At 38.8% G+C, this 12,801-nt stretch overlaps 2 protein-coding genes across 2 annotated transcripts; both read left to right on the top strand.

Annotated features, from left to right (window-relative positions):
- Window positions 1–2,661: 2,661 nt before the first annotated feature.
- On the top strand, window positions 2,662–3,833 carry LOC120274640 (receptor-like protein 35). Its single transcript, XM_039281179.1, has 3 exons — window positions 2,662–2,806; window positions 3,011–3,082; window positions 3,199–3,833. Exons 1-3 carry the CDS (start codon window positions 2,662–2,664, stop codon window positions 3,831–3,833), a joined length of 852 nt encoding a protein of 283 aa, XP_039137113.1.
- Window positions 2,793–5,485, top strand: LOC120271598 (receptor-like protein EIX2). The gene is made up of 2 exons (XM_039278281.1): window positions 2,793–2,806; window positions 4,712–5,485. Exon 2 carries the CDS (start codon window positions 4,760–4,762, stop codon window positions 5,243–5,245), a length of 486 nt encoding a protein of 161 aa, XP_039134215.1. The 5' UTR covers window positions 2,793–2,806; window positions 4,712–4,759; the 3' UTR covers window positions 5,246–5,485.
- Window positions 5,486–12,801: the final 7,316 nt, after the last annotated feature.

Below are 12,801 nucleotides of genomic sequence, written 5' to 3'. Positions count from 1 at the left end.
TGGTCAACTTAACCATAGGGGCATATAAGCAAATATAGTGATTGTGTAGGGGTGTACAAAATGAAAATATCAGTTTTTATGAGAGTGTTAGAAAGTAAAGTCTCGTGATTTTACGAGGGGTATGCAGTAAAAATCCTAATAATTTATGACTTGTTAGCATATCATTTTTATTTTTGTGAAATGCTTTTGTATTTGTCCTGATATATATAATATTATTATCAAATTCGGATGAAAACTTAATGTGAGTGTCGGGCAATAATGTTGAAAAATGTAACGCATGGATAGGTACCGATGGCGTAGGTATGAGGGGAAAGAGCTGAAATTTGAATCGTTTCCGTGAAACGGTATTGTCTTTATCTCGTTCCTGCTCGTATATTTGGGTCTAATGTTGTTCGTCAGTACTTGTTTATGGGTCTAGGTGTAGCGTCCCACTGCAGGAAAAGCACGGTGGTTTCGGCCTCGAGGTTCTACGTGATAAGAGAGAGTCACTTTAGTAAGTCGCAGCAGTGAGTCGTCTACTTTGCTATCTGTCACTTTTAACAATAAATAATTAGGGTGTAGCTTGTTGCCTATTATTAATATTATATGAACCCTATGCTTCAGAGATGCATAATTTTCCCACAAGACCAACATTTGGAGACTGAAATCCCACTACATTGTGCGTTTGGGCTCCACGAGGATGACCACCTTCTTTTAAGTCTCTCCGCGGTCTTTTTATAATTGTTGAACACTTTGAACTTCTTTTCCATGGTAGCACTAACAGTTTTGGTGCTTATAAAAGAAATGTTCACACTTCACCAATTCAAGATGTTCTGTGGCAACTTTGTCGAAAAATCAATATTCATGGAAAAATACTAGTCTTCACTTTCCTTATTGCTCATGTGTCACCATAATAGGAAATGAGAGGAAACTAAAAATATAGTCGATATAAAAATATATTTTTAAATTAGTAAACAGTATTTTAGCATTGTAACAATAACCTAGCCGCTAATCCAATTGAATGCCAAAATCAAGGTTTTAACTTCTTCCTAATACATTGGTTGAACCCTAAAATAAATAAATAAATAAATATATATATATATATTTGGGGTGGTTTATCCAAATTATCACAAAAATATAAATAAATAAATAAATGTAAACAGTGTTATAATTTTTTTTTTATAAATAAGCGACAATTACCTTTTTATGTTTTTTTGCATTGTGCTCACTTATAAGCTATGCTTTGGTTCCAACAATATTATGATTTGAGATGATAAACTCAAGTTAAAAATATCAAAATTTTAGCATAAAAAAAAATAGCAAATGGTTGTAGATTCCAAAGCATCGCATTAATCATCAATAAGAGAGACAAATTTATATATAAAAAAAAGACAAATTTGTTGATCACAATAGGCTTATATGATTTTTTTGAAATTAATGGATAAATTACACTTTTATTCTAGGTTTATAGTTTTTAATCATTACTCTGTACTCTGAATACAACCCACGAGACTGGGAAGGCAGCTAGGTTCCATTGTTCTATTGTATAAGGGTGTGAAAAAGTTCTATTGTATAAGTTGGATAAATTTTCCATGAAAATCGAAGAGCCTTTCCTCTGTTCTTGTCATCTCCTAATTTTCTTAATTTCTGATCACATTACTTTTACTTTTTACAAAATTTATATACTGGACCCACACGCCTAGAATTTTCCACACAAAGGCGGACTTGAGCTCCACCTTTAAAAAAAAATTGCCTGACTTAAGGTTATACAAAAGACATATATATGTACAACTTTTATTTTTTAAATAAATAAAATGCTATCTTTATTTTATTTTTAAATAAAACAAGTACCTAACTAACTCCGCAATTATCCCTTGAATGTATTACATCATATATTACAAATTGACAGGCTTCTTTATTACCATATAATTTGTAGATTTGACCACAGATCAACCCACTAGATGACTTGTGTTGTGCACATTGATGCGTATATAGTAAGTGTTGTTATCGTTTAATTATTGGTGGATTATTAGTGAAATGTTTTTCAATTTCTATTTTAATATGAAGACCTCATGAGACACTGACTAGCTAAATGATTTTATGAGTTAGTGTTGTCATGAGTTTACCAACATAGAAGATCACATGTAATTTATCATGAGTTTGACAACATGGAAGAAATAATCACAAAACTATATAGTCTGAAATGCGACCCACGAGATCTTTTTTTTTTAGAAAAAAAAAAGTTCTATTGTATAAATTGGATAAATTTTTCATGAAAATTGAAGTATTTCCTCTGTTCTTGTCATCTCCTAATTTTCTTAATTTCTGATCACATTACTTTTTACAAAATTTATATACTAGACCCACACGCCTAGAATTTTCCACATCACCTCATGGAGCTTAAGTCCGCTCTTTTAAAAATGGAGCTTAAGTCCATTTTACCCGGACTTAAGGTTGTACATATATATATATAAAGACATAATGCGAGAGAGGGGGAACCAGAAAAATTATTACACATATCTTTGAAAAGACAAATGCTTAGAATGGGAGTGATGAAGAAACATTTTCAATTAGCTCTACTACTGTTTTGCCTTCTCTGCTTGCAACTTGCTGGCTTTTGCAATTGTGTTAGTGGTTCCATTTGCAGAGAAGTAGAAAGGAAGGCACTTGTTGATTTCAAAAATGGCCTTGAAAGATCCCAATGGACGTCTCTCTTCTTGGATTGGCTTGGACTGTTGCTCTTGGACCGGCGTGCATTGCCACAACTACACTGGGCATGTTATAAGGCTTGATCTCCGACACAATGGTGGCATCGGGTACTTGGGAGGTGAGATCCGGCCTTCTTTGCTTGTTTTGAATCACTTAAGATATTTAGATCTTAGTGATAACTTATTTAAAAATATTAGAATTCCAACTTTCTTGGGTTCACTGGCAAGTCTTCAATATCTTAACCTTTCTCTTAATGGCTTTCATTGGGCGTGTCCCTACACCAACTGTAATCTGTCTCGCTTGCAGTACCTTGATCTTTCAGGTAATTATCTTGATATGGTTGGAAGCCATTGGCTCACAAATCTTTCTTCTCTTCAATGCTTGAATTTGACTGGTGTGAATCTTTTCCGAGACAAAAAAACGTGTTCAAATCACTGAACACCCTTCCTTTGATATCTGAGATAAAGTTATCTCGTTGTGCTCTTCACGTCCCTCTTTCACTTGGTGCAGAAATTAACTTTACAAATCTTCGATTCCTTGATCTTTCCTCCAATGATATTAACTCTGCCATGCCTCTTTGGTTGTTCAAGTTGAGTGGCCTTGAGTATCTTAATCTTCAATATAATAATTTTCAAGACCTTATCCCTTCTGATATTGGGAAACTTACTTCTCTTAGGGTCCTTGATCTCTCGGGAACTAAATATTTCTCTGGTGATCTAAATAGATTGGGAGAAATATTTTCCGGGAGTTTAGAGGAGTTGTATTGGAGTGATGCATCACTCAGTGGGCCATTGCCAAGTTGGTTGGGGAACCTTAAGTCTCTTAAGGCTCTTGACCTTTCCTACAACTCAGTTTATGGCTCACTTCTTCAGCTCCGATTACCATCTTTGCAGGCCTTGTATCTTTCTTCCACTAATTTCAATGGAACTATTCCATACTATCTGGGACAATTATTTCCAGAGCTGGACATGTTGGACCTTTCTTATAATAATATAGCAGTGAGACCTGATTGGGTTCCTCCACCTAAACTAAAATATTTGCATATGAACGATTGCAAAGTGGGCCCAAGATTTCCATCATGTCAAATGCAAGTATTGGTGATGCGCTACCACTATGGTTTTGGAACTTCTCTTTGGATATTGTAGACATAGATTTATCACACAATGAAATCAAAGGCAAGCTACCAGCATGTTCATTAAAATTAACCAATCTTAAAAGTTTGGATTTAAGTCATAATTATTTGGAAGGTCAGTTGCCACATTTAGTAGATTTGGATCCGGCGCATGGCTCATTCTCAAGGTCCACTTTCTCTAATACAAGCATTATAGTGCCAAATTTGTGGGAGTTGTATATTTCTTCAAACAAAATAACAGGAAGTATCCCTAGCTCATTATGTGAACTAAATTATTTGCAAGTCCTTGACCTCTCAAAGAATATGATTGAAGGAGTAATTCCTAATTGCTGGAATTCTTTAATAATAATGGATTTGTCTTATAACAATCTACATGGAATAATTCCCGCATCTATCTGCTCCACATTTTTGTGGGTTTTGCATTTGAGCAATAATGAATTTTTTGGAGAGTTCCCACTATCGTTTAAAAATTGTACATCATTGAGAAGTTTAGATCTTGAACATAATAAAATTAGTGGAAGCATACCAGCATGGCTTGGAGAAAATTTGCCGAGGCTAGAGACACTTGAGCTTCGATTTAATATGCTTACTGGAACTATTCCTCCACAATTGGAAAACCTCACATATCTTCATCTTATTGATGTTTCAAATAACCATCTATCAGGTGCCATACCACATAGTTTTGGCAACTTCACTGCCATGAAAACTAATAATCTTGGAAGAGTTTGGTCAGGCGTAGAGTATTATGTGAACAATATTGAGATAAATATGAAAGGAAGAGAATTTCAGTTGGAGGGGAGAATACCATCAATATTTATTTGCATTGACCTCTCAAATAATATGTTATCAGGAGAGATACCTGAAGAACTAGCGCACCTTTCATTTCTGCAGAGTTTGAATTTATCCAGAAATCAATTATCAGGACAACTTTCAGAGAAAATGGGCCAGCTCAGGTGGTTGGAAGTTCTTGATTTATCAGTGAATAATCTTTCAGGTGTTATTCCTCCAACAATGACCAACTTAACATCATTGAATCATCTGAATTTATCGTACAACAATTTCTATGGTGAAATTCCATACGGTGGTCAACTTCAAGCACTTCCAGATCCATCTATTTATTCTGGAAATCAAGGTCTATGTGGTTTTCCATTAGATAAAAAGTGTGAGATTACAACACCAGCACAACCACCCTCATTGCCAAACAATGAAGATGATGACAACAACTTGGAGACCATATGGTTTTATTTGAGCATGTCACTGGGATTCATATTTGGGTTTTGGGCAATTTCTGGTGCATTGATTCTGAAAAAGTGGTGGAGGTATGCCTATTTTCGATTTATTGATCATATTTATGATAAGATTTATGTTATTGTTGCTGTAAATGTAAAAAAAATGAAGAGAAAAGGTGGCCTTGCTAGTGAATAGTGTTACCTTTTCTTCTTGGAGGCCAAAATAAAAGATTACAATCCATATAAGTATAGCAAGAGCAATAATTGGTGGTACGAGGTTATCTAGAGTCCGACATTTTACTGCCTACTTGTATTAATTATATGCATAAAATGTCATGAGAACTCTTTTGAGAATGTAATTTTAATTTGTTATGAAATGTTTTCCAGTGTATTTATTTATTCTCTTATGTTAATGTTAGTGCTAATAGAGCATATTATATATGTAAGTCGAACACATCAATGTGCTTGATCTTCCTGTGTTAGTGAAAGTTTTCAGTGAGTATATATATACTTGACAAAGCTTCTCAAAAGACAAAGCTTCAGTAGAAGTGATCATGGTTCTTCAATTCTTCAACTAGTTTCTATGTTTTCTACAAGTTCGCTTTAATTTCTCTTGAATATACCTCACCATCAAAAATTCTGGAGATATGCTCCATGTGGTTCTATAAATTACCTATTACACGACAATGGCAATTTGAGCGAGCAAGCAATTTTCTGCAATATATATGATCTGCATGCCAACAATATATAAAAAGGTATGGGTCTATCTACTGTTTAATTAATTCTTGTTGTTAATGTTATTGATTACTCTGCCATCTAATTAATTATAGTGTTCCTTTACATGGCCAAGTTATAATAATTCTTCTTTCTCATGCAGTGGCCGGCATGCAACCATATATCAACCATGATTTTACAAGAGAGATACATCTATATATCTAATATTCTGGCTCTTAATTAATATACTTCAAAGCATGCACAGAGAGCTTGCCTCCATTGTTGTTGTGGTATTCTCATACTTCTCCGGGAGTGAAGCACTAATTTTCCAAGTGTTATAAGAGGTTTGTTAATTAGGATAATTTTTGTTATCTGTGCTTTAAATATTTACTAGGATTTTTTTTTTTTTGACGAGATGATTAATTGATGGTTAACAAGCAAGATTTATGCATTTTGATTTTCGTCATAAGGAAATCAACCCACTGAGTCTGATTTAACGCCAACGGTGAGCTCCTCATGTTGGCTAAATTGTAAATAATTTTTAAGAGCAAAGTTCTAACTTCTTTTTTTTTTTTTGATAAAGTGGATAAACCACAATTTATTAAAATCAAAAGAGTAGTACAGAACTGGAAAAACAAACCAAGAAGATTACAAGCAAGTAGTGCAACGGCAAAAAATGCCGAACAAAGTCCAAGCAAAAACAAAGTCCACTAGAAGTGTAAGGAACCAAAAGAAGGAACAACTCCAAGGGAAAAGAACACCCCTGGAAGCAACCCAAGAATATTAGGGGTCGCCGATCTCTTCCCTCCCGGACTCAAGAAACTCCAGACTCCTCTTGACTGTATGAGAAGACTCTTCCAGCCTTTGCCTTTTCTGCTGCAGAAACCCAATTTAAAAACATATGAGAAACTTTAATGATCACGTATAAACAATTAATAAAACAATCATAAAAATTCTCCTATTACGCCGAGCCAAATATTCCAAATTAAGGCCCCTAGATAAGGTATCCCGTGTTATCTTGTTGTCCCTCATCGAAGCTTGTTCACCATCGACCCAACAAGTCAATTAGGGATGACGGGAGGTCGATTAGAGCAAAAATCGCCTAAAGTGTTCCCCAAATTTGAACCCCAAAAAGGGCAAAGTGAATAAAAAGATGTCTCGTAGTTTCAATGTCCGTAGCGCAGCATGCAAGTAGCGAGGGAGTTTATTACATTTTCGCTGCCGCATTATCGAGGGTAAGAATTTTGTTATCCCAAGCTAGCCAAGCAAATGTCTCGCAAAGCGCAGCATGCTAAAGTTCTAACTTCTTTATAATTATCATTGATAATGAGCTGATTTTTGCAAAAATTACAAAAACTCAATATCCAAATCCATGCTACTTTTTAAGTAGAACACTCCCTCATTTTTTTATTAGTAATTAGTTGTGTTTGTTTCCATAAAATTGTAAAACTTTTCTGTCCGTTCTACAGAAACCCAATAATATTTGAGGATTTATATGATAATAATGTCAGAAAGTCACAATTAATTTGGTAATATTTGACTTTGACTAACGGTGTATACACCCAAATTTGTGGTTTTTTGTTTTTGTATGCGATGTCGAGATTGAGTGAGTGAGAGTAAGAATGGCTGGTTGAAGGTCTCAGCCGATCGAGTGTTGCACCTCATCGTGAGCGATCCTCATTTTTGCAAGTAATTTTTTTCAAATTTTTAACAATATCATGGTTTCAATTTCCTCTTTATTTGTATTCTTTACCAATTTCCGTTGATAATTCTGAAAAAGTATTTCTCATACTTGTTTATTTGAGCTCATATCTCGCTTATTTTTACTTTTGAATATATATGTTTGAGTTTTACTCGAATATATATATATATATATATATTCTCTTTTTAGATTGAATGGGATTGATTTTGAGGAGGTGAGGGTGGATCTCTCTAAGGGTCAACATCGAAATCCTCAATTCCAAGGTATTTGCTTGGAAATCCTTCTTCAGATTTGTAGTTCATGAGAAATTTCATTTTAATCTGCATGTTTGTTGCTGTAGTTCTGAGGCGTGTCAACTGGATGGGTGTTACTTTATTATCCTCTAAAAAGATCATTTTTTTATTTCGGGAAAATTTTAATTGATGGTTGTGCACCGGCTATGTAAATAAATCCAATGAGGCAAGTTCCAAAGAATTGTTGATGGAAGGTTTAGTTGTTTGAGAGGTAATCCATATTTTCTTCAATCCAATGAGGACCCACATTTTCGCTAATGGGCGGAGACGTCCGCTCCTCACTGCTCGATCCCGGCGGCGTCGGCAGACATGCGGCCTCCTTCCTTCAACCCCAGGCGGAGTCGAGGAGGAGATGGAGGTTCCCTCGGCCCTTTGACTCGGAAGGAAGATGATGGGGCGTTGTTGGCATTCTTTTGACCCGATGTTCGGTGACACTGGGGAGATGCCGGGCCCTTGGCGACGAATTGTCTCACTTTGGGCCGGGAGCGTGGGAGCTTGGCTCCGGGTCCCCAGCTGGGCACCCCTAATTCACTATGAGTACGACGAGGAGGAAGAGGATGGTGTTGTTGACTCATCCTTGAGTCTTCGCTTAGGGTGGAGAGTGTATCCCTCATGGCGAGTGTTGAGGCGGTGCAGCGGTGGCTTCCGCAAAGGGGTGGTGGAGGCCATTCCGTTGCAGGATCCGGGTGGAGTGGGACCCCCACGTCGGAGAGAAGCTCGCTACCGTAACGGAGGGGAGGTTATGGTCAGTGATGAAGCAAAGGCACCCATGAGATCTCCGATCGGGAGAAGGGTAAGCAACCTTTGGGTTTGTCAACAGAATCCAGTGAGTCGGGTGAGGGACGGACCAAGAGAGCTTGGCTCACGTCCCCGAGATTCTGGATGGTGGTTCTTGTGCTGGAGGCGGTCACAGTGCGGAGTTTTCCGGTGGCCGATGCTATGGTCAAGCCCAGCTCCCATGGCGTTCGTGTTAACATTCCTGGTGCTATGGAGGTTAACAAGGACGGGAAGATGACGAAGGATGGGATGGTGGAGCATGGCTCCCACCGAGTTGCACCGCGGGCGCCCCTATCGGCCGAGAACTCGGAAATTAGGACCACCGGGTCTATTGAATGCTCGGGAGAGAACTCGGAGGTTTCGAACGGCTCGAACCTCCGAAAGCGTAGTCTCGTGACTCGACCCGGCGCTCGGATCATGATGAATTCTAAACCCGCCGTGTCGACTTCGTTGGCACAAAAGAAAAGTTAGTGACAGTGATGCAAGCGGGCAAGTCTCGAGGTTCCGCAATCGATAAGAACGTACGGATTTTTAAAACGAGGCATGATGAAGAATCACGTGATGTTGGATCACGTGGTAATCAGATTCATTTTCACAAAGGTGGAGATCAGAGTGGCCAAAGAAGGATCTCTGTGGCCTCGATTGTTGGACCCAATCACATTGGGAGGACCTGAGAGTTTCTCTGATTTGGGAAATCATAACATGCTGGATAATTGTGATCCTCTTCTTTTGTGTGAGGTGGGCTGTGACTTGGGCCGGGTCTCTAAGAATCAGCTGATGGTGTTTCCATGGTGAATGGGCCCGGCTTAACTCGATGGGCCAATAATGCAATTTAATGGAGAATTGGATTTGGTCTCCAAGGACGTGGATTTGGGCCTGAATCAGGGCGTGGGCCTTCAACTCGATACTCTTGTGGTGGTAAAATTGGAGATCCCTCCATGGTGGCCGGGATTGTGATGGGATGTAAGGAGGAGTCTTCATCCAAAATTGAGGGAAACATCTTTGGGAAGGGTGTGGATGCAGGTCCTATTCGGACTGAAGGCACTGATCTGGAGAATTTTAATTTATGGATGAATCGGGTTCGACTCTATTTTTTTCCTTCTCCAAAGCGGGTTTCTCCCGGCTTTTTGGAAGGAGTTTTTCATCTTCTTCTAATTAGTTTTTTTATTTTGTTGAGCTTTGGCTCTTTTGTCCAAAAAATCATGAAATCCATGCTACTTTTGCGAGAACACCCTCATTTTTATTAGTAATTAGTTGGGGTTGTTTCCATAAAATTGTAAAACTTTCTGTCTGTTCTACTTCTACAGAAATCCCAATAAAAATTTGGTAAAATTATATTAATGTTTGAGGATTTATATGATAATAATGTCAGAAAAGTCACAATTAATTTGGTAATATTTGACTTTGACTGACGGTGTACACACCCAAATTTTTGGTTTTTTTAATGCGATGCTGAGATTGAGTGAGTGGGAGAAAGAATGGTTTCATTTTAATTTTTTTATTTTATTTTTTTGAAAAGGTGGATAAACCACTTCAATAAAAGGAAAAATGGAGCAGAACAAAAGTACAACAACAACACAAGGAAGCACCACTAGATGTGGTACAACAAACAAAGATAGGCAAAACAACGGACAAACACAATAAAGAACAAAAAGGGGCACAACAGACCCCCACCAAGACAGGCAAAATGACTAACTCTCCAACTGAGAAGGCGCCTCCTCGGCCGCTGAGCCCTCACAGAGCTCAAATCGATCTCCCGACCCACTGAACTCCAAACTACGCCTGATGGTACCAATTTGCTCCTCTATCTTCTTTTTGGAACCCTCTGAAATAGTTTCCTCTAAATCTTCCCATGGCACTTTCTTTCTTTTGCCGAGCGTGGTAGATCCGCCCACAAACCCCGCCTTTTCATTCCACTTAGAAGAGGGAATCTTTTGTCTCTCACTGCGCCTGGTTCCCGGATTTGGCACCTTAGGGTCGAGAAGATCGCTTCTTCCAGAATCCCAAGCATAAAAGCCCTCGAGATTTCTTTCGAACTCAAACACTAAATCATCATACTCGATCTCATCAGGAAAATCACTATCCACTGGGGGTCATCCTCCCTCTTATCGTCTATCCTGGAACTAGGACCACTAACACCATCTGAAGACCCATGAACATTATCTGGAATAAACGCCCAAACTCCAGACAAAAAATTCCAAGAATAACCAAGCGACGGAGCCAAAGCAGGTGGGGCATCAGTAACACCCTGTTCCACACTCTTAGACACCAGATCACCACTCTTAGAAACCTCCTCGTAAGCCTCCTCAGAAGGTCCTTCTTCCTTGGCCCAATAGCCCTTTCCAGCCCCGAGAACCCTCAACCTTTCTTAAAATGGGCCGAGAAAAGGCCCACATCATAAATCAAAAAGAATCCACATAATCTCCTCTCGGGCCTGAAGAAAACCCAACTTCAATAGCCAACCAACCCTCCAACACTGGACCCAAATTAGTGACAACAGGGTCCACAAAAACCGAGCCCAGCCCACGATCTTTATCAACTAACCCTATCCCTCTCGAGATACAACCTCGTGACCGACCAGGGTTAGCCCCCGCCAACCTCAACCAATGTTGCCACTCCACTTATCACTGGTTTCTAGGCCCTCTCTGAGCGAGCCACCCAGCATTCGACACCGCACCTTCTCGAGCCGTCTGCCAAAGGACCCAAGATCACCCCTCGGAACCACTCGGGCTCTTCCCTCACGATCGACGTGGACCGCTGGTTCCGCACCTCTTTAGTACGCTTTGTGATGCTTCAGTAGCTCAATGCCATCGTGGAGCACCACCCACCGCTGACCGGGAGAGACGCTCAATCGGTTCCTGAAGCTTCCGGGCAGGAATCTCGAGGTTAGGAAGGGAGTCGAGCTCAACCATTCCCCGCGATCCGACCCTAGTCAAGCAACCCCTCATCTGTATGTCTCAGCCCCTCTCCTTCAAGGCAGTATATTTCGAGCCCCCAGATCACCCAGATTATTGCCTGCCGATGGCACCCCCTCACCACCCTCGCAAGGCACCGCAGAAGACAAACATGGTGGGTGAGCTCCTGCAGACTACCCTATTTCCTCATGTGTCTCTCCATGCGTGCCATCAACCCCAACCTCCCCTGTAATCTACCAACATGTATCGTCCTCTTGCTGTACCTTCACCTCGCCGGTGAGAGTATCATGGTGGTCAAACAATTCCTCCAAGTCCCATGGTGTCGGGTCCAACAGTGCAGACAGCACGCCAATATCTCCCTCCTCACTATCCAAAGACCACAAGGAGTCCCTGTTGCAGGGCGAAGAGGAGAAACTCACAACATAGTAGATTGCTTGGCCATCAGGCGTGAATGTCAGGTGGACGTCGCCATTCATCTCAAGAACTAGTGTTTAAATTTGTATCTTAACAAGCTAGGCAGGACTGGCCCCTATTTTTCATTTGCGCTTGAATGGTTTCAATTTCGTTTTTCTTTATCTTCTTTGCCACTTTTTGTTGATAATTCTAAAAAAAATATTTCTCATACTGTTTTGCTTGAGCTCATATCTGCTTATTTTTCTTCATATATATATATATATATATATATATATATATATTCTCTTTTTAGGATGAATGGGATTGATTTTGAGAAGGTGAGGGTGGATCTCTCCATGGGTCAATATCGAAATCCCCAATTCCAAGGTATTTGCTTGGATATCCTTCTCCAGATTCGTAGTTCATGAGAAATTTCATTTTAATATACATATTTGTTGCTCAAGTTTTGAAGTCTGTCAACTGGATGGGTCTTACTTTATTATCCATTACGGAGTTTGGGCTCCACGAGATGACCTTCTCTTTAAGTCTCTCTTGATCTTTTATAATTATTGAAGACTTTGAACTTTCAAAGTCTTTTACATGGAAACGTTGATAGTTTTAATGCTTATAAAGAAATGTTTACACTTCACTAATTCAAGATGTTCTGTGTCAACTTAATCAAAAATCAATGTTCATGGAAAATGCTAGTCTTCACTTTTATATTGCTCATGTTTTTTTTTTTACCACCATATTAGGAAATGAGAGGACACTAAAAACATAGTCAATATAAAATTATATTTTTAATTAGTAAACATTATTTAACATTGTAATAATAACCTAGCCGCTAAGACAATTGAATGCCAAAGATCAAAGATTTGACTTATTTCCAATACATTGGTTGAGTCATAAAATTAAAAATATATGTTTAGAGTGTTTTATCTAAATTATCACAAAAATA

The sequence above is a fragment of the Dioscorea cayenensis genome, chromosome 2 (genome assembly GCF_009730915.1).
Source record: "Dioscorea cayenensis subsp. rotundata cultivar TDr96_F1 chromosome 2, TDr96_F1_v2_PseudoChromosome.rev07_lg8_w22 25.fasta, whole genome shotgun sequence".
In the NCBI taxonomy this organism is placed as follows: domain Eukaryota; kingdom Viridiplantae; phylum Streptophyta; class Magnoliopsida; order Dioscoreales; family Dioscoreaceae; genus Dioscorea; species Dioscorea cayenensis.
Note: the sequence above shows the minus strand (reverse complement) of the source record. Positions and strands in the feature narration are given on the sequence as shown.